The 21085-nt window shown below is 42.3% G+C and overlaps 2 protein-coding genes across 2 annotated transcripts; one reads left to right on the top strand and one right to left on the bottom strand.

Annotated features, from left to right (window-relative positions):
- Nucleotides 1–3272: 3272 nt before the first annotated feature.
- LOC128742401 (zinc finger protein 850-like) lies at nucleotides 3273–6926 on the bottom strand. Its single transcript, XM_053838750.1, has 3 exons — nucleotides 6912–6926; nucleotides 6143–6503; nucleotides 3273–6086 (listed from the first exon to the last, which is right to left on the bottom strand). Exons 2-3 carry the CDS (start codon nucleotides 6443–6445, stop codon nucleotides 3438–3440), a joined length of 2952 nt encoding a protein of 983 aa, XP_053694725.1. The 5' UTR covers nucleotides 6446–6503; nucleotides 6912–6926; the 3' UTR covers nucleotides 3273–3437.
- A 10036-nt stretch (nucleotides 6927–16962) lies between these two features.
- Nucleotides 16963–18760, top strand: LOC128743680 (uncharacterized). The gene is made up of 3 exons (XM_053840303.1): nucleotides 16963–17058; nucleotides 17129–17859; nucleotides 17922–18760. The coding sequence occupies exons 1-3, from the start codon at nucleotides 17043–17045 to the stop codon at nucleotides 18717–18719; spliced, it is 1545 nt and encodes a 514-aa protein (XP_053696278.1). The 5' UTR covers nucleotides 16963–17042; the 3' UTR covers nucleotides 18720–18760.
- The last annotated feature ends 2325 nt before the right edge of the window (nucleotides 18761–21085 follow it).

The raw sequence follows: 21085 nt of genomic DNA, 5'->3' as shown, positions 1-21085 counted from the left end.
AATGGTTTTGTACATTGTTAGCTTCGTGCGGCGGTGTATGCTTCCTGATCATAGCGTTTTACGAAGGGCAAAGTAGGCCCGATTTCCCGCTTGGATGCGCCGCTGGATCTCTTTACTAGTGTTGTTGTCCGCGGTCACCAGCGATCCCAAACACACAAACTCCTCTACCGCTTCTAGTTCGTCGCCGTCAACGGTTATCGTTCGTGGGAGGCGCGCGTTTGTTTCCTTTGAGCCTCTTCCTTTCATGTATTTGGTCTTCGACGCATTTATTTTTAGCCCAATTCTCCTAGACTTCGCTTTCAGTCTGGCATAGATTGCCTCCGCCGTCGCAAAATTCCTGGCAGTCACCTGCAAAGCCTAGAAGTTAGCTTACACCACTTATTCAGCCGATAGCCAGGGTGGCTCTTGCCGTATCAAAAATTCCTCTTCATTGTACTCGGTCCTGGGCTAATCGTCGCTAATTCGTTGCGCGTCTCGACACACGCAAGTTGGCTTCAACCTGGTCGAGTCATCTAGCACGTTGAGCCCCTCTATTCCTGGTACCGGTGGGGTTCTTGAAGAGAACAGATTTCACTACACAGTCGTCCGGCATCCATGCGACGTGGCCGGCCCACCGTAGTCTCTCAACTTTCCCCAGGTGTACGATGGGAATCTCTCCAAGTAGTGCCTGTAGCTCGTGATTCATACGTCTCCGCCACTCTCCGCTTGTACTCCGAGAAAAATAGTCCGCAACACCTTTCGTTCAAAAACGGCAAGTGCACGCATGTCTTCCGTAAGCAAAGTTACTGTTTCAAGTCCGTAGATTACTACCGGCCTGAATAACGTTTTGTACATCGTCAGCTTTGTGCGGGGGCGCATGCTCTCAGATACAGTTCATCGCCGTCAATAGTCACTGTCCGTGGGAGGCAGACGTTACTTTCTCTGGAGCCTTTTCCTTCCATATATTTGATTTTCCACGCATTAATATGTAACCATATCTTCCTAACCTCCGTTTTCAATCTGGCGTAGATTGCATCCGCCGTCCCACGGTTTCTAGTAATTGATGTCGAGGTCGTCTGCAAAGGGTAGAAGTTGGCTACCCTTGCACAGTGGTCCAAACAGCGAAATACGTGATCGTTTGCTATAGCGCCGAAACGTGAAGTTTTTCGCATACAGTGTTTTTAGGAACATTTCTTTGTATAATAAGCCCCTTCTTGTGAGAGAAATCTTTGGGTGATTAATTCCCTTAAAAGTGAGATACGAAATTTATTTTCTCGTATATTCGAGATACAGGAATATTACTTTCTGCAAAGTTGTAGTAAATATCAATACAAATAGCTTTGTCAGACACCATACTTGTATCTCTTCATGGAAATTGTCTATGAAGAGTTATTCATGGACAGACCCTTCAAAACAGTTTTTAAACCCTGAGTTATTCTGGTCAACTTTTACGTGTTCATAGTGTTCTAGAAAGTTGTTTATCTTGCTAAAATCAATGTTTTTGTAGAACATTATTATACGTGATTTTCTGAAGTTTCGGAGATATTGAGCATTTTTGATGAAAAATAGTACTACTTTGAGCTTAAATATTTCCCAAGGTGGCAAATGGTGGCAGATCAAACAACTCGTACTTAAAAGTACAACAAAAAGATGTGTTGCTTATTTTATTTTTTGTTTGAGTAAAGTTAATTGTTAACTGCTTGTCAATTCGTGTTTTCTAATTAAATAGACTAAAAAGTCATTCCGAGAAAATTCGGTCTTCTGTGACTGTTGTTGAAATTCGGCCATTTGGATTTCGGCCATTCGTGATTCGACCATTTGTGTTTCGGCCATTTGGTACCAGCCCATTATGAGTGGGATCTTTTGAAAAGACACCGATCGAAGTAGAGTGACTATATACAGAGTGGCGACAAGTCATCCCAAATGTATGCAATGCGGGTTTTCCAAGGTTTTTCTTTCTCTTTCCTGCATACGCGTTGGATAGGTCGTCTGCTCGATTGGAATGACACTGACAGATAATTATCATTCCAATTTTGACATTGTCGCCACTCTGTATATAGTCACTCTACGATCGAAGGTATTGAACACAATTGCGTCAAATAATTTTCAGTCTACATTCATTTTCGACTCGAAAATAGGCGAAAAAATGGCTGGGAACTCAACTTGTTAGAAAGAGATTGTCAACATAAACAAAATGGCGTTTATTGCATCCGAAGTACATTTTAATTGTTCGATAAACATGACTGAGAAGGATTTTTAAAACAACTATAACTTTTGAGGATACAAACAGATAGTCAATTGATACTTGATTTTATAGGTTTTTTGTTGTACTTTTAAGTAGGAGTTGTTTGGTCTGCCACCATTTGCCACTTTGGGAAATATTTAAGCTCAAAGTAGTACTATTTTTTATCAAAAATGCTCAAAATCTCCGAAACTGCAGAAAATCACGTATAATAATGTTCTACAAAAACGTTTATTTTAGCAAGATGAACAACTTTCTAGAACACTATGAACACGTAAAAGTTGACCAGAATAAGTCAGGGTTTGAAAACTGTTTTAAAGGGTTTGTCCACGAATAACGCTTCATAGAAAATTTCCATGAAGAGATACAAGTATAGTGTCTTTGACAAAGTTGTTTGCATTGATATTTACTACAACTTTGCCAAAAGTAATATTCCTGTATCTCGAATATACGAGAAAATAAATTTCGTATCTCACTTTTAAGGGAATTAATCACCCAAAGATTTCTCTCACAAGAAGGGGCTTGTTATACCAAGAAATGTTCCTAAAGACACTATATGCGAAAAACTTCACGTTTTGGCGCAATATCACACGATCACGTATTTCGCTGATTGGACCACTGTGCCTTGGTATAAATCGTGCCTCTCGTTTCGATGCCCGCTCGTCGGATCACCCCCTCAAGAACGATGTTGAACAGCATGCAGGGTAAACCGTCACCTTGTCTCAACCCTCGCCGGGTCTCGAAGGGACTCGAGAAGTCGAGAGTGTCCCAGAGATCACTCGATCCAATGTAGCTCTGATCAGTCGCGTCAGTCTGTCCGGAAAACCGTTTATAGTTTATAGATTGTCGTAGTTAAAGAAATTAGTTACGAAAGAAAGTATCTCTAATAAACCTGAACAATGGGGCTAAAACCATGGGTCAAACCCATTCTTGGTCCAATCCATTGCCGGTAAAGTTCAAATGAATGATAGCTCTACATAGTATTAATAAGATGTGATATAAAATTCGGTTTGTATCTTGTAAACTGAAGTAATTAATTTTTATTCTCCGTTTTAATTTGTAGCATGTAGGATGATAGAAGTCAGAATAAGCCGCAGTGTTCGGCCTTATTCTCAAATACAAAGTTTCGATTTTCCAATCGAATTTACAAAATGAAAGATGATGATTACCTTTATGTATGTGAGCATAGTCTTTGCCCTAGTACCGATTGCCCTTTTCATCGTGGTCGCCCAATGTGAACTCGCATATGATGCCTAACTTCGCCTTTGGTGAAGAACTCTTTACCGCATATTTCGCACAGGTGCGACCGCTCGCCGGTGTGTCGCTCCAGGTGCGTTTTCATGTCATGCCGGGTGAGGAATTTCCTGCCACACAGCTCGCACGGATATTGCTTTCTAGCGCCGCTGTGTATTTGTTTGTGTTTCTTAATGTAATTTCTACTGAACGAATTGCCGCATATATCGCACATAACGGCATGCTCGAGGAGATGGTGCTGCAAGTCTTTCGGTTTATTAAACACTTTTTCACAAACTTCACACTTGTGTACGGCCGTGTGCATCCGAATATGTGCCAGTAAGAGCTTTTCTCTGATGAAGCCTTGGTTGCAGATCATACACGTGAAAGGTTTTACATCCTCGTGGCGCAACATGTGCTCAACCAGATAGCTCTTATAGCGAAAGCCTTTACCGCAGGTTTTGCACAGATGAGGTTTACTGCCCTTCTTGTGCTCGAGTGAATGTTTAATGAGATCTTTCTTGAACGTAAATTTCTCGTTACAGGTTTCACACTCAAAACTCTTTTCGTCGGCAGTACTATGATGCTTGATGCGATTATGCTCCAGCAGCCTCTGTATTCGTGTGAAACTTTTGTTGCAGATTTCACACTTGTGCGGTCGGTCGCTAGAGTGGGTCAACATGTGTTCAACCAGGTAGCTGTTGTATCGAAATCCTCTGCCGCACATTGTACAAACATGAGGCTTGCTTGTTGTTTTGTGTAGATCAACATGTTGGTTGAGACCTCTTCTAGTTGGAAAACATTTGCTACAGATTTCGCACATAAAACTTTTGTTATCAGTGGGACTTTGCGTCTCGCCGGTTACTGCCGGCGGTTCGCCGGGACTTTCTACTGCCTGATTGGATAGGATCGGTTCTGCAATAGATTGGTGTTCATCAGAGAGATGCAGTTCTGTCTCTACCGCTACTGTAAATGTGTTGTCTTCATCAGAGAAATGCTGCGGTGTCTCTACTGCTTCATTCTTTAAGTACGGCTCTGAAATCGATTGATCTTCATCTGAGAGATGCTGTGGTGTATCTGCTACTTCGTTCATTAGGTACAACTCTGGAATAGGTTTATCTTCATCATCAGACGAAGTCTCAACCGTTTCTGCGAATGGATCCGATTCTGAAACTGATTGCTCTTCATCAGAGAGATGCTGCGGTTTTTCTGCTGTTCCGATGATAAGCTTTGAATCTGAAACCGATTGGTCTTTGACACATACATGCTGTTCTAAGTCTTTCATCTGATGAAATACTTTTGCACAGATATGGCAAATGTGTTCGACTGGATGCACCCGATTATGTGCTAGGAAGTTTTTCTCTTGCATGAAAGGTTTGTTGCAGATTTCACATTTGTAGGGTGGTTCGACAGCGTGACCCCACGTATGCCTAATCAGAATGTTTTTATATTGAAATCCTTTACCGCAGATTTTGCAAACATGCGGCTTAGCTCCAACTTTGTGTTTGAGTGAATGTTTAATGAGATTTTTCTTGAACGTGAATTTCTCGTTACAAACCTCGCACTTAAAAAGCTTTACGTCAGTGAGAGTATGGTCCATGGTGCTACAATGTGCCAGAAGACGTTCTACCCGTGTGAAACTTTTGTCGCAAACTTCACACTTGTAAGGTCGTTCGTCAGAGTGAGTATACATATGCTCAACCAGGTAGCTCCTATATCGAAATGCTAGGCCACAAGTTTTGCAAGCATGAGGTTTAGTTATTGTATCGTGTAGAAGAACATGTTGATTGAGACCTCTTCTAGTGGGAAAACCTTTGCTGCAGAACTCGCAAATATAATTCACTTTACCAGGGGAACTGGGCTTTTTGCTAGTACCCTCTTCAGCTTTTGCTCCGTTAGTAGTCGATTGGCCTGTCTCTACATCATACAATGCTTTGTTGATTTTCACAGGTTTCGTTTTCGATCTTCTACCCACGGTCTTATTTTGCAGATGTATTCTCTGCTCGTGATCATTCAAACTAGTCTTATAAGCAAAACCTTTTCCACAAAGTTTGCATATATAGGGTCTTGCGCCGGTATGTCGCCGTAAGTGGACTTGCAGTTCATAGTTAGTGTAGAAGCTCTTGTCGCATGTCTCACACGGGAAAAACGGATTGTCACTATGTCGTCGGCGATGATATTCCACCTTCTGTTTGGTCGCGAATCGCTTATCACACAAATCACAGCCAAACGGTTTTTCATCGCTGTGCGTTTGCATGTGTCGTGTGACACCATAGCTTCCCCTAAATGCCTTACCACATATTTTGCAGTCGTAACGTTTCTCTCCAACGTGCCCGAGACGATGTTGACTCAACCATCGCGTGTCAGCATATTTTTTACCGCAAATGTCACATTCGTGTTTATCTTGATCCTGATGCAAGCGACAGTGTTTCTCGAGATAAATTTTCATTTTAAACTTCTTTCCGCAATCATCACATTGAAATGTTTCGCGATAATGACATCGCATATGACGTTTAAGATGCAACTTTTTGGGGAAACGTTTGCCACAGCTTTCACATTCGTGCTTCCCTGAATTAGCCATTTCTCGCTGGTTGCTACCAGCATCGTATTTGATCAAATCATTATCCTCATTCTGTAAAAACAAATAGTTTGTAAAAAATATCCCTCCGCAAATTATGCCAAACTTACCGCCATTGCCACTGATCTACCAATTTGATAAACCGCGCAGGATGGTGCCTTCGATGCTCTATCTATTTGCTGCTCTAGATCTAGCGTCTTTTGATCGTGATCACCAGCGTCCTGTTGGGTGAAATCTGCCTTGCATCGCTCGTAGCTATTACTAGCAAAAGTTCCAATGTCGAACGGTTGTTCAGCAGCCAGGCTTAGATCGAGGTTCATCACACCTTCCTCTACTTTGATACGAAAATGGTCTTGGTTGGGGGGTGCTGCGCGTACCTCATTGCCAGCCCGCTGTTTATTTCGACCCTCCATTGCAGCTGGATGTCCGGTAGTGTGACAAAATCCGATGAATAATGTTGTTGGCCGCCCTCTGTAAGAAAAAAATAAACATGGACCATTCATTATTTTCGATACATTAAAAAAAAACTAGGTAATACTCGGCACAAAACACAATACTCAAAACTATTCCAAATTTGGTTATGGCTTATCCGCGATTATTTTTGATATTGTGATGCTCTTACGTCGACACAGAAAGTTTAAAGTTATAATAATTCGTTTCAATATTTTATCTGCAATAAATCCTGCTTGCCAACATTTTTCCTAATAAAATAAAGTAACAATTTGATGTTCGAACAGATGCGGCTTCTTTACAGAAACATGTTTCATAAAATAAATAATTACGGTCATAAAAAACTAAACTTTCTTGTGGGATGTCCATCCCAGGCGCTTCGAATTTTTAATAAGCATTAAAATCCAAAAATAATTCTACGTAATTTACCTGGGCTTCCAATAAATCAATTGTTTTTATCCTTTTAACGCAGTAAGTTTTATAAAATAAAATTTGCCGAACGTAACTGGAGCCTAATCGACTGTATTTTCGTTTGACAGTCTGTACCAGAGCTGCCAAATTTTGTGAAAAAAAATTGCTGCAACTACCTACTCGAGAACAGAAACAAACTGCTTGAGCAAAGGCTGCTCGAATTTTCTGGTTAAAAAATGATCTACCCACATTTTCAGTAAATATGTAAAAAATTTAGGTAGTGGACAAAATGCCGCACCAAACGTAGAAACCCCATAAAAAACAGCAGATATCTGAATTTTTTTTATTACGATTTACAAACAGGCTGTAGAAGTCTGTATTTTGCGGACAAATTTGCAAATCTGGTATCAGGGGCCCGTACTACTTACCAGCCGATAGCAGGGGAGGGTCTTACCGTATCAAGGGAGAGAGTTCCTCTCCCTTGTATTCGTCGCCAATTCGTTTCGCGTCTCGACACACGCAAGTCGGCTACAATCTGGTCGCCATACGCCCACGTCATTCTCCACTATCCGTTTGTACTCCGCCAAAAATAGTCCGCAACACCTTTCGTACACGTATGTCTTTCGTGAGCAAAGCTGCTTTGAGAAAGGAGCCCTTTGAGAAAGTCCGTTGAGGACTACCGATCTGATTGGCGTTTTGAATATCGTTAGCTTTGTACGACGGTGGATGCCCCTTGATCGAAATGTCTTGCATAGGGAAAAGTAAGCTCGATTTCCAGTTTGAATGCGTCGTTGAATCTCCTTACACGTACTATTGTCGGTGGTGACCAGAGATCCCAAATATACGAATTCATCAACAACCACTTCCGGTTCATCGCTGTCAATAGTAACTGTCCGTGGGAGGCAAACATTGCTTTCTCTAAAAGCCTCTTCTTACCACATATTTGGTTTTTGACGCATTGATTTATAGCCCTATTCTTCTGGCTTCCGTTTATCCAGCTTTTTACGAGCCATAATGGCGGGTGAAATGAATGAAATGGAGAGAGTTACCTGGAAGGAGCGTCAAACATAGCTCTGGCTCTCTCAAGCTCCCACCTGGCGCCTCCACGCAGATCTAAGTCAAATGATGACGCTCAATGGCCTTACCCGGAAATGCTTCATGTACTTACTGGAGCAGCTCAGCTAGGAGGTGCGAACTAGTGCGCCTGTTCTCCAGGTGAGGGGCGGCTCACACAGCGTCTGTCTCGGAACGGGCGGCTGAATATGAAATGCTGTATCCCGCAAGCTATACCTAAGATGGCAGACCCATCAGCGGGATGTAGATATCGCGACCCCGGTGAGGTAGTATACCGAAAACTCAACTACCACGAACAACGAAGAAGGAAATCCAGGACGGAACAATCGGTATAGGACACGGCAAGGGACAAGGAAACGATTAATGGATAACAATTGGAAACTTGGTACCTGGAATGCCCGAACTTTCCATGAACCGGCACGGGCTGGCTTACTTGCTCGAGAGCTGCATCAACTCGGAGTGGAGATCGCTGCTATTCAGGAAGTTCGGTGACCAAATTCCGGAGAAAGGGAGTTCCGTGCAGTAGAACCTATTGCAGGCACTTCTTTCAAGCAGCACATCTACTACAGTGGCGGCAAAAGCAGAACATGGAACCGGTTTCGTAGTGTTAGGAAAATAGAAGCAACGAGTTATCCGGTGGAGGCCTGTAGATGACCGTATATACGTGTTGAGTATTAAGGGAAAATTCTTCAACTATAGCCTAATCAACTTATACGCACCGACAAATGATAAATCCGATGATGCTAAAGACGAATTTTATGACAGGCTTGAGAGGACCTTTGGAGAGTGCCCAAAACACGCGTGAAAATCATTAGCGAAGATGCAAACGCGCAGATCGGGAGGGAGGAATTCTTCCGTCCAGTTATTGAAATACATAGCCTGCATCTGTCGACCTATGATAACGGTCTGAGGCTCATAAATTTTGTCGCGGCCAGAGGGATGGCCATCTGTAGCACCTACTTGCCACGTTTGAATATTCGGAAACACACCTGGAGGCATCCAAATGGAGACTCTAGCTCTTAGACCGATCATGTCTTGATTGACGGTCGACACTTTTCGGATGTTATCGATGTTCGGCCTTTTCGTGGACCAAATATCGACTCTGACCACTATCTCGTAGTGAGTAAGATTCGCGCAAGGCTGTCGAACACGGCGTAAGCTCGTACTGAGAGGACGCTGCGTTTCGACATCCAGCGGTTAACGGCAGACGGCGTAGCAGTGGAGTACGCCAGGAAGCTTGACCAACGAATCGCAGAACAGCAGGTAGAAGAATATATAAATGGGCTGTGGAGGAACATCCATGGTGCCATCCAAACAGCAGCGAGAGAAGTGGTAGGCACGACGCGTGAAAGACAGCGTAACAGCTGGTTTGATGCCGAATGCCAGAGAGTGACAGATGAAAAGAACCAGCCAAGGAGTCGCATGCTGACTGCGGCAACGCGTCCAAACAGAGAGAGATAGAGAGAGACTAGAGCTGCGGAAAAAAGAATCCATCATCTAAAGAAACGCGAGTACGAGGAGCACGTGCTCGCCGGCGCAGAGGAGCGATACGCCAGCAACGACACGCGGAGTTTCTATAAAACGGTGAGATGCAGGAATTTTGCCATGCCTGTGATGTGCAATGATAGTGCTGGCAACCTGCTTACCGACAAAACGGCGGTAGTAGCCAGGTGGAAGGAGCACTTTCAGGCACTATTGAATGGAGAGGTCAATGCGCGTCAATGCGGTCAGCAGGGACAGGATAGAAATTGTAAGCGATGGTCAAGCTGTGGAGCCACCAACACTGGAGGAGGTTAAAAAGGCAATCAGTGAACTGAAAAACGAGAAAAACGGGCTGCTGGGAAGGACGGTATCCCGGCTGAACTTCTAAAAGCGAGGAGCGAGCGGCTGTACGAAGCAATCCACCGGATCATTGTCAGCATCTGGGAGGAAGAACAAATCCGGGAGTACAACTTGCAGACACACCATCTGTTTGTGGACTTTAAAGCGGCGTACGATTCAGCTAAACGAAATGAGCTGTGGCAGATAATGCTAGAACATGATTTTCCGACGAAACTAGTTACGCTGATTCGTGCGACGCAGGACGGATCCAAAACATGCGTTAGAATAGCGGGTGAGACCTCAGCTGCTTTCGTGACGTTGGATGGACTGAAGCAAGGGGATGCACTCTCTAGCCTGCTATTCAACATTGCCTTGGAAAGTGCATTACGAAGAGCCAGCGCGGAAAGGAACGGAACTATCATCACGAAATCTCACATGCTTCTTGGCTTTGCGGAAGACGTCGATATCATCGGAATCAACCGTAGAGCAGTGGAAGAGGTCGTCAGGCCCTTTAAAAGGGAAGCTGCGAGATTGGGACTTACCATTAACACCGCCAAAACGAAGTACATGGTTGCTGCTAGGAAACGTGGGAGCCCAAGTGGTGTTGGTGCCGAGGTGGAGTTAGATGGAGAACGATATGAAGTAGTGGAGGAATTTATATACCTTGGTACACTCGTGACATATGACAACGATGTAAGCCGCGAAGTGAAACGAGTTGCAGCCGCGAATCGGGCTTTCTACGGATTACGTAGCCAGCTGAAGTCCCGTAGTTTGCAAATTCGCACAAAACTGGCGCTCTACAGAACACTAATCCTCCCGGTGGCCCTTTACGGACACGAATCATGGACGCTACAGGAAGCTGATCGGCGAGTGTTTGGGGTTTTTGAGCGTAAGATTCTGTGATCTATACTTGGTGGCAAAATGGAAAATGGAGTGTGGCGCAGACGCATGAATCACGAGCTGTACCAAGTATACAAATATGCTGATATAGTGAAAATAGAGATGGTCGGGTAGCGGAAAATTTGCCCGAAACCCGCACCCGTACCCGTACCCGCCGGGTTCGGGTATTGAAAAAAAATAATTTGCGGGTTCGGGTCGGGTACGGGTTCTTAATTTTTGTTTTTGAAACCGGGTACGGGTCGGGTCGGGTATCTCTATTGACCACATTTAACACCAAAGATGGTCGGGTACCCGGGCCCGTTCCGTACCCGACGGGTTGCGGTCGGGTCCGGGTATTCAAATTTTCATACCCGACCATCTCTACTGGACACGTGGCCAGAATGACCGATTAAAGAGTAGCCAAAATTATTTTCAGCAGAGAACCAGGAAGAGGCCGTAGACTCCGAGGCAGACCCCGCACCCGGTGGGTGTGTGCTGTCGAAGACGTTCGTGGGGATTGGAGAACGGCAGCCCAGGACCGACGGTACTGGAGGACGATAATTCGTTCGGCGCAGGATCGGTAACGGACCGTTGCCACTAAAGTAACGTAAGTAATGGCGGGCGTGTTCGTAATATTTGAACAGCATTTTTGACATTTCCCTAATACATCGCACGTTTTCTTTCCGTACATTCCTTTAGTTTTATCGTGAACGCACGGAAAGAAAACGTGCGATGTATTAGGGAAATGTCAAAAATGCTGTTCAAATATTATGATATTATAATGTTCGAGAAAAACCGGCCCTCGATAAGAATATGGTCGATTCTTCTTTTGTCCGACGCACAAATATACAGAGACGAAGGCTTTCCAACGCCCGAGTATGCCACATACAATTGGCCATGCGAATATGGTTTATTGTCATGGCAAACGCAAGGCGAACCAGAAATTGAATACGTTTGAACTCGAGATGTGAATCGGCTGATAACAATGGAATTCTTAGGTTGAGCATTTCTTCTCTCTTGAATTTACAATTAAGTCTCGTTGCTTGAATAACGTTACTCTTCGGCTGCTTCACAACCAATCCTGTTCTATTCCATAATTTTGGTTGATTCAGGTTATGGATCATGATAATGACAGATCCAACCTTCAGTCATGAATTTTGTGGCGGAAATTTTGACAAATCCAATGAATTCAGGAACTCTGTTGAATAATTCGTTACTTCAAGATTTTTCTGCACCACACGAATGAAGAAGTGCAAATTAATGCAGTGTACAAGGACCCAAAAGCAGCGTTTGATCGAGTCCTTGCTAGGCTGGAAAAGCTGGGAGTTTCCGCACCATTCTGCATGTGGCTACACTCGTACCTAACACACCGCACGCTATGTCTGAAGGGTGCGATTATGCAACTTTAATGTACATAAAATTTTCTTTCACAACGTGTTAGTACACGTCTTCACGATTCAGAATATGCTAATTTTAAAAAAATCCATCGGGAAAAAATTGAAAAAAGTCAATTTGAATATTTTAGCTGTGATCAACCGGGTACAGGTGACTTAGTAATTCCATAATAAAAGATGCTCCGATTTTGCTCAAACTTTGTGGATTTGTTCTTTTTATGAAAATTTTAGACCCGTATTTTTAATTTGGCGCTTACGGTACCCCCTCTTGATTTGGGTTGGCCCCAAAAATCAGCATCATAGTCTTGACACCTTCTTTTGAATACTTAACTTTTGAATGCCACTACTGCCACGAAATCTTCAAATATCTAAATTTTTGTGCTTGATGAATGAAAATTGTTAAATATGGAGAATTTCACTTGAAATAACTCGAAACAGTGGACCCCTCGTTCGCCAAGTGACCAGAACAGTATTAAAAAGAGTTGATTTTTGGCTAACTTTAACATTTTTATCGTGTGATATTCCCTAAATTTGCTATATAAACAAATAACAAATGACATGGTTTTGTAAAACGAAAGGATGAGGCTTTCAAATTAGGTGAAAAAATTTTTGGAGCGACAATTCCAAGTGTCGCCATATTAGATTATGACAAGAAATCGACTTTTTGCCACATCACTCGGTTTTGTTTAAGATCTAAGATGGCCGCAACATAATTTGTAAGCACTATCTTTCTTCTTTACAAAACTATTTTTTGGAATGGTTAGGAAAGAGTGGAAAGGTAAGGGGGAGGGGGGGTAATTGGTAGCTACGTATAACAAGTTGTCGTTGTAACTCCTACCTTTTGTCCAAAGCTGGAAGGTGAATGGGTCGAACCAAGCTTTCCACTCTTTCCCCTCCGTTCCCAAACAATTTTCATTACTTTTCCCTACCGCTTTAACCTTTTAAGCTTTCAAAAAAATACAAAAGCTGGGATCTTATTGTTGTCATTGCATGGAAACATGTTCAAGGTTTTTGTAATCATGTCATGGTTTGGATGATTTGGGTTTCAAACCAATATTATTCGAAAAAATTAGTATAGGTTACAATGCATCGTTTTTATTAGATACTCACTAATATATCTTCCGACTACTATCAAAATTGTTGTAATCAGTTGAGCGATTCAAAAGTTTTTGGGTAGTTTTTCATTTCGACGTATCTGACAATGAGAGATTCTCTTCGTGTCTCCTCTCTTCCGTTTTATACGGCGAAACTAAAGCATTGAAAAGAAAATTTTCAAAACATTTAGTTAGCCAGTGATTCCGGCAACCGATTCGTGCAAAGCTGATGTGCTAAAATGCATTAGTATCGCCGTAAAAAGCGGAAGAGAGGGGACACGAAGAAAATCTCTCATTGTCAGATTCGTTGAAATGAAAAAGTATCCGAGAGTTAAGTATTTAAGAGGTGTTATGACACAGATGATGATTTTAGCACCATCCTAAGTGGTCTAAAATTTTCATAAAAAGCACAAATCCACAAAGTTTGATCAACATCGGAGTACTTTTGCTCATGGAATTACTAGTGCGTACACCTGTACCCGGTTGATTACAGCTAAAATATTCAAATTGACTTTTTTCAATTTTTTCCCGATGGATTTTTTTAAAATTAGCATATTCTGAATCGTGGAAACCTGTACTAACACGTTGTGAAAGAAAATTTTATGTACGTCAAAGTTGCATAATCGCACCCTTCAGACATAGCGTGCACCGTAGGCTGTGTGTAAAGATCAGATACATCCGAGTTTTCCGACTCGTTCAGCAACATCTCTGGCGAACCACAGGGGAGCAAACGTGGACCCTTGCTCTTTTGACGTAGGACTACGTCTTATGGCAAGTTTTGAGATAGGGTGTCATTCCAAAAAATCGAAAAATGCGAGCGTCACGAAAAATGAAAGGTTTTGAGCGCTAACAGCTCAGCGGTTTTCCGGGGTATGAAATGGGGAAGGCAAATGAGCGTCCAATATAGCTCTAGCCATCCCAAGCCCCTACCTAGCGCCTCCACGTGGCCATACCTGGTAATGCTCTATTGAGTAGCCAAGATAGGAGGTGCGTTGCTGGGTGGTTCCCGGCTGCCTGGTCTCAAAACCGCGGTTTTGGGCAGACGGCGGAGCCACACGGCCTAGCTAATAGGTAAGCCTAATAAGTTATTTTAATTATTTTTTTCGTTTTAGCTTATGAAGCATCTCCTGCTATATAGTAAAAACTGGCCAAAACGAGTTTTAATACTGCACATGGATACCAGAATGAAAAATTAAATTAACTTTTAAAAATTAAAATTAAATAAGAAGCATTTATGGAACCCAAAGGACGCTACTCTATTCCATACGAAGGACTGCTGGTGAGATTGTTCTATTTTTATCATTTATACCACATTTCATCTTAATATCATATCATATATTAACAGTATTATTATTGATATCATAAATGTGGAAGGCTGGATGACGGAGTGGATTGCCAACCTGAATCCTTAAGGTCTGAAGCAAATATGGCACTTCTCAATTCAAAACAAACAAATCATCACGTGGGTTAAAGTTGGTATAGCGAAATTGATTATTACATGGAAGGATCCTAATGCTGGAAGGCGACTCTTATAACCCCGGAATGCGCACAAGTGCCTCTGCTTGTGGGTCCGCCCAATCCCTTTTGGCCCTTCTGTAACAGCATTAGTGTGAAATTCATTTGATAATCAAATTTGGATCTACTGTAATTCTACCCACATACATTGGCAAGTCCTTGAAATGATGGTGGCTTTCCCCTACTACTACTACTACTACTACTACTACTACTAACAGCTCAGCGGTTTTCCGATCGATTTTCAATATTCTTACACCAATCGATCGAAAAATCTTCTAGGAATTGACCCAAATGAAAAAAGTATGGATTCTTAATGTTGAACTATTGAAAAATTGAAAATAATGAATCTACGTTTTACCAGAATTCTCGCTTCGTGATTGGTTGGAAGATTCTTTACGATGTCTAAGCCTATACCAATTTGATATCTGTGCTTGGGAAGTAAGCCAAAACAAGTGACAAAGTTTCCTCATTTCAACAAGATTTCTTAACACAGCGATTAAACCTGGACCATTTTGATGTCTGTGTTAGGGAAGTACGCCAGAAAGAGTGACTAGGTCCCCTCGTGCCAACAGATTTCTTACGAACGCGATTAAACCTAGTCCAATTTGATGTCTGTGTTAGGGAAGTGTGCCAGAAAAAATGACAGAAGTTCGTTGCCCCAACAGATCGCAAAGTCTTTACTGCGAGACGAATAAACCTCGGCGAATTTGATATCTGTGTTGGAAAAATGTGCTGCAACTGTAGTGTTCGGTTATAATACGACTCTGTATTAATACGCATGCTTGCCATTTCATTAGAAGTGTAGTGAAAAGCTGTGCTGTTAATAAAATAGGATTGAATTGGTGAAATCCCTTCAACGTGGTGAACCATGGGTAATAAAAACAATCTTTAATTTCAGTAAGGTAGCAGGAAAGCAATAGTTTGTGTTAGTGACTTTGTTTCACTAATTCTAGTTCGATTCTAGAGAAACCTTCCGGCAGATGAGGAACGCTTCCGTTTGCTTAATTTGGAGACTCCTGAAAGAAAACGTGCCGACGCTCAAGCTACGTTCCTACCTAGCTAGATTGCCATTAGGAGATATTGACTGTCCCGCTCTTCTTAGGCAACTGAATTTGTACGCTCCTGAACGACACCTCAGAACCAGGTATTTGCCGCACCTGCAAAGACGGAATGCAAACTATGGACTGTAGGACCCTCTCTGATTTATGGCAATGCGGTTTAATGAAGTTATTGCACTCATTATTCATGCCCGGATAGGCAAATGTAACAGTATTTAACCCATTTCTTCCCATTTCTACCTATCTCTCAGTTCTAGAGACGGCTAGGTATGAGATATCAACTTGGACCCTAAGAAACAAAGAAAGATTGAAAAAAAACCTAATCGACCTGTTTTTGCTCAAAGCTTAGATGTTACGTATAATAAAATTATAGCCGTGTGAACATAACAGGTCTTGTTAGCTTTCAATCAGCTCAAACTACTGTAATTTTGCCCTCAGATGGCAAAGGCGAAACCGGTGAAGGCATGAACGTTAATTACAGTATTTCTGCATTCGAATCTAATGCTATAACCAGCCTTTTTTATATATTTGGGTTTAAATGGGTTATTTTTTAACTTAATTCTCTTTATCTCCGCGTAGATTGCGTATAGTACTGCTAATTACTTGCAATCAAGTATCGTTACCGGCTTTAAATCGACCAATTCCAAAGTCTAGATAGTCCTTGACGGCCAAACTTGCAGCGCTTGTAGCTGTTCTGTTGGTTTATTTTACCTTGGTACTTAAATTGGTTATCAAATCAAATCAAAAATCAGGCAAAAGAAGAAGCTGTAATCATTACAGTTCTTACAAAGTTCAAATATTCATTAGAATATCTAGCATAAGGAAAATAAAAGTGCTAGATATATCAATATACAACCTAACGTTACGGGAAATATCCTTGAACAACCGTTGTCGACGAAGGTTCAATTCGGAATGAGATGAGACCGCTTGACTTGTATACTCTGGCCTTAACTCGAGTGCGATTCAATTTCAATTCATTTTTAAGCATATAATATACCATCATAAATGTTGTCTAACAATGTTTGACGGAATAAATGAAATGAAATAAAATGATTTCGGAGTCCCCGCATAAAATATCCGCAATTTTGGCATGCCTGGCTGATTTTTTGACAGTGTGCCGATGTTGTTTACCCTCCCTCGAAAACACTCCTGTCTAGTCTTCGATACCTAGGTCGATACATGTCTAGTCATATAAGTTCAACTAAAAATAATTTGATCATAAAAATAGATATTAACGGGAATAATGTAATCAAAAAGTACTCCAGGGACTAAAGCAAATAAAATTTGTGTGAGATAATTATAATTCGCTTTAATATGAGCGTTGGAAAAAGTAAAACCAGTCGAAAATTGTGTTCTATGTGTAAGTGAGTGATAACAAATGTTTTTCAATACCATTGCAGCGTCAACAAGACGATCGAAGAAATGTTATGGCTATACGGATGAAGACATTAAAAAGGCAATAGCCATGGTCGTTAGGGAAGAATACTCCTTACGGCAGGCGGCGAAAGCCTGTAATATCCCTAGGACTTCCTTGGCATACTATTTGAAAAATGCCACTGCTGTCAGGAAAGCGAGTAAAATGCGACCGGAGGAAGAGGATTTTCTACTACAGTGGATAACGGACTGTTGTCAGAGAGGGTTCACTATCAAGAAACGAAACGTACTGGCTGCTGCTGAGCAATTGATACAGCAGAGTAAAGAATCCAGAATGAATCCTTTCGTAGGTGGAACGTACTATGAGCAGTTTCTCGAAAGGTGGTTATCGACTGACAAAATAAAAGACCGAAAATTCAGCGGCGTTGTTCCCGATTGGTACACCCATCTGGATAAGTATCTTTCCGAAGGAAACTTCAATCACATACTGAACAATCCGAATCGAATTTTTCTGTGCGATGAATTCAAGTTTAAAGAACGCATGGATGTACCGGAGAGTATAAAAACCGCTCTGGGGGATACCAATTTACTCTATACGGTGACGGCGTCCGGAAATGTTCTTCAACCGCTAATAGTATATCCATACAAAAGAGAAATCATGGATGAAGTTGTACGGACAGCTCCAAAAAATTGTGCAATAGTGCCACAACAGCAAGGTACGGTAACACCGAAAATACTCATCGCCTATTTAAAACGGGTAAGTACCATGCAGGAATCCTTTTAATGTGGCTAGTGGTACTAATTGCTCCTTTCAAGTAGGTCCTCCACGAGTTCATTGAAAAACACCACATTCCAAAACCAGTAATCGTCTATATTGACGAATCGCAAATTGATCTCACGCTGGAACTAACTACAACTTGCAAAAATTTAAACATCATCTTGCTCGGTCTAACCTGCCAGGTGATGAAACCCACGGTTAGTTTATTTCGCGATGTTGCCACCGGCTGGACCCAGGAAGTGCAACGATGGTGCCAAGCTAACGCCGTGCGAAACTTTCCGATTGCTGAATGTGCTCGAACAATGCAGAATGTGAATCAAAAATATATCGTTCGAACAAGTATTGCCAAAGATTTCAACGACAGTCTTCTGTTTCCCTGGCGGCATCGATCAGAGAACGGTTCGGTATCTCAAAGGACAATCGGCACTATGGATGAGTTAGAGGATGATGAAATGGAAATTGAGCAATTCCTGCAGGATGTTAGCGAAGACGAGGATGAGGATGAGGGTACTCTTTCAACTTCGACGGTGGAAGCAACCCCGTCAACTGAGCCAAAAGATACTGAAACTGCACAACAAAATTTGCAAAAATTAGAAACTGAAAGCGACATTTCGGAGAGCACAATCATACGGTTAAGGTACGACAATTTTCGAGGACTGTTGGGTAAGCAGTTGACGGAAAAGTGCAGAAAAAACTACGGTTCGCCAAATCCGATATTTTCCAGTAGAGCCGAGAGGGCATTGTTTGAAATCTATCGCAGATTTCAAAGCTCCCAGGATCAGTCTGCTAGCGTTCGTAGGAATGATGTTATCGAAATAGTCGAGATAGGTGACGACTGAAAGAAAATAAGTTCACGTTCGGTGTGTCCCTCTCATTCACATTCTAGTCATCATTAGTCTTTTGAAATGTGTCAAACTGAAAGTCAAAAACACTCAACTCTATTCAAATTTAATAAAAATTAACATGGCTTGAATCGTGTTTTGAAGCAAACTCAGTCCGATTTATTCATTTACTTCAATTAGATCTCCTGTCTATTACAGGAATATTCCCATATAAAATCATTTTCATTAGATATTCGGAAAAGACAAGAGAATTAACTGAACCGTTTTAGTGGTTTACCAAATTATTTTGATTGTCCTCGCGGATGCACAGATGACCAATTGGCTTCATGAGCTTCCATAGAAGTTCTTGGCATGCTTCGATTAGTGCCATGAACTCTGCTTATGTGGAAGATAGAGCCCCGCACGATTACTTCCTTGAGGCTCAAGTTCAACTCACGTCTCGGCCACCGAGGAAAATGAGGAAGCCAGAAGTAGATTTTCTGTCCCCGTGTGTCTTCGGCCGAGTCAGTCTTGCAGTAGACCTCCAATGCAGCGTTCGATGCAGCCACGTAGTACCCTTTGGCCCTCTTTACAATGCTTTTGGTGATGGAGCACCCCAAGATCGGGGCGCCAATGGAAATGTTCGGTTGTGAATTTACCGCGATATGTACCTAACCTCCTACCAGGCTTTAATAAAAGTCGCTTACTTACTTAGTTGGCCTTGCGTCTTATGAAAAAACCTGCGTAACATAATTCCTCCATTTTATTCGGTACTCTTGATCCTACCGGATTCGTTGCGAAAACCATTTTTGTAGGATAGTTGTCCGGCATTCTAGCAACATGTCCAGCTTTAAACACTTTCTGAATACTGGGTTCGCCGTAGAGACCCGCGAGCTAGTGGTTCATTCTTCTTCTCCATACACCGTTCTCTTGCATGCCACTACCAAAGATTGTTCTTAGCACACGCCGCTCGAAAACTCCAGTGCTCCCGTAGAGGCCAACCGGTCTAATAAGCGTTTTGTGCAATGTGCACTTTGTACGAGGGCTCGGATTGCTAGACCGAAAGTGTTTGTGTTTGTGGAAAGTGTGTGTTCCGATGATAATATCCCTTTTAATCTCACGGCTCGTACTCTTGTCCTCTGTTGCCAGTGAGCCGTCGTCGACAAAGCAGATAAATTGGCTGGATTTATTAAAAATCGTGTCCCGCGTTTCGATCGCCGCTCGTCTTATAACTCTTTCAAGCACAATCTTGAATGACAGGCAGGAGAGGCCATCTCCTTGTCGAAGTCCCCTGCGAGATTCGAATGTGTCCAACAATCTACCCGAGATTCTCACACAGCACTGGATCTTATCCATCGTTGGCATAAGTCTAGTAAACTTACCCGGAGGGCCGTTTTCTTGCAGAATTTTCCATAGCCCTTGTCGGTTTACACTATCATATGCGGCTTTGAAATCAATGAACAGGATGATCTGCCGCAGGGTGAAGATTTGGTCCGTTGTAGACCGACCCTCCATGAAACCGGCTTGATAACTTCTTACGAATCTATTGGCTATAACCGATGGATGACTTGGGAAAGCACTTAGTAGGCAGCATTCAGTATAGTGATCGCTCGGTAATTCTCACAATCCAGCTTATCGCCGTTCTTGTAGAAAGTGCAAATAACCCCGTTTTTCCACTCCTCCGGTAGTCGTTCCGTATCTCAAATCCTGACGACCAATTGATGCAAACAGCTGACCAACTTGTCCAGGCCATTTTTGATAAGTTCCGCTCTAATGTCACATTTCTTTCCTGTTGTTTTGTTGTTCTTCAGCCACTGGATGGCTCGTCTTACTTCGATTATCGATTGGCATGGCACCGTACATCTCCGATGCTTGCTGCACCAATGAAGTCACTTCCTCCACTATCATGGTCTTCAGCCTGCACGCCATTCAGGTGTTCATCGTAGTACAGCTTTCACCTTTCGATCAATGCACGGTCGTCAGTCAAAATACCCTACATGCAGGGATGGTTCGATCACTTTGACTCAATTTTGATTCATTTGACAGTACCGTCTTAACGGGGCCAAATATGACAAAGTTATATATGGAACATTTGTTATTTTCTATAATTTTGCTGAAAGCAGTTTTGCTGTATCTTTTGTAGTTACGGCGCTACAATGCTAGTATCTTATTAGTGACTAAATGAACGTTCATTTAGTCACTGATGAGTTACTAGCGTTGTAGCACCGTAACTACAAACGATACAGCAAAACTTTGTTCAGAAAAATTGTAGATTAAAACTTGTTCTACAAATGTCCCATACATAACATTGTCATATTTGGTTCGTCTGAGACGGTACTGTCAAATGAATCAAAATTGAGTCAAAGTGATCAAACCATCCCTGC

This window comes from Sabethes cyaneus, chromosome 3 (assembly GCF_943734655.1).
Source record: "Sabethes cyaneus chromosome 3, idSabCyanKW18_F2, whole genome shotgun sequence".
Lineage (NCBI taxonomy): Eukaryota > Metazoa > Arthropoda > Insecta > Diptera > Culicidae > Sabethes > Sabethes cyaneus.
The sequence above is the reverse complement of the archived record's forward strand: the minus strand, read 5'-3'. Positions and strand labels throughout refer to the sequence as shown.

Coding starts and splice junctions, on each gene's coding strand:
- LOC128742401 (XM_053838750.1), bottom strand. CDS start 6,445: ATGGAGGGTCGAAATAAACAGCGGGCTGGCAATGAGGTACGCGCAGCA. Junction 6,087..6,142: donor GTAGATCAGTGGCAATGGCG/GTAAGTTTGGCA, acceptor TTGTTTTTACAG/AATGAGGATAATGATTTGAT.
- LOC128743680 (XM_053840303.1), top strand. Junction 17,860..17,921: donor TCATCGCCTATTTAAAACGG/GTAAGTACCATG, acceptor CCTTTCAAGTAG/GTCCTCCACGAGTTCATTGA.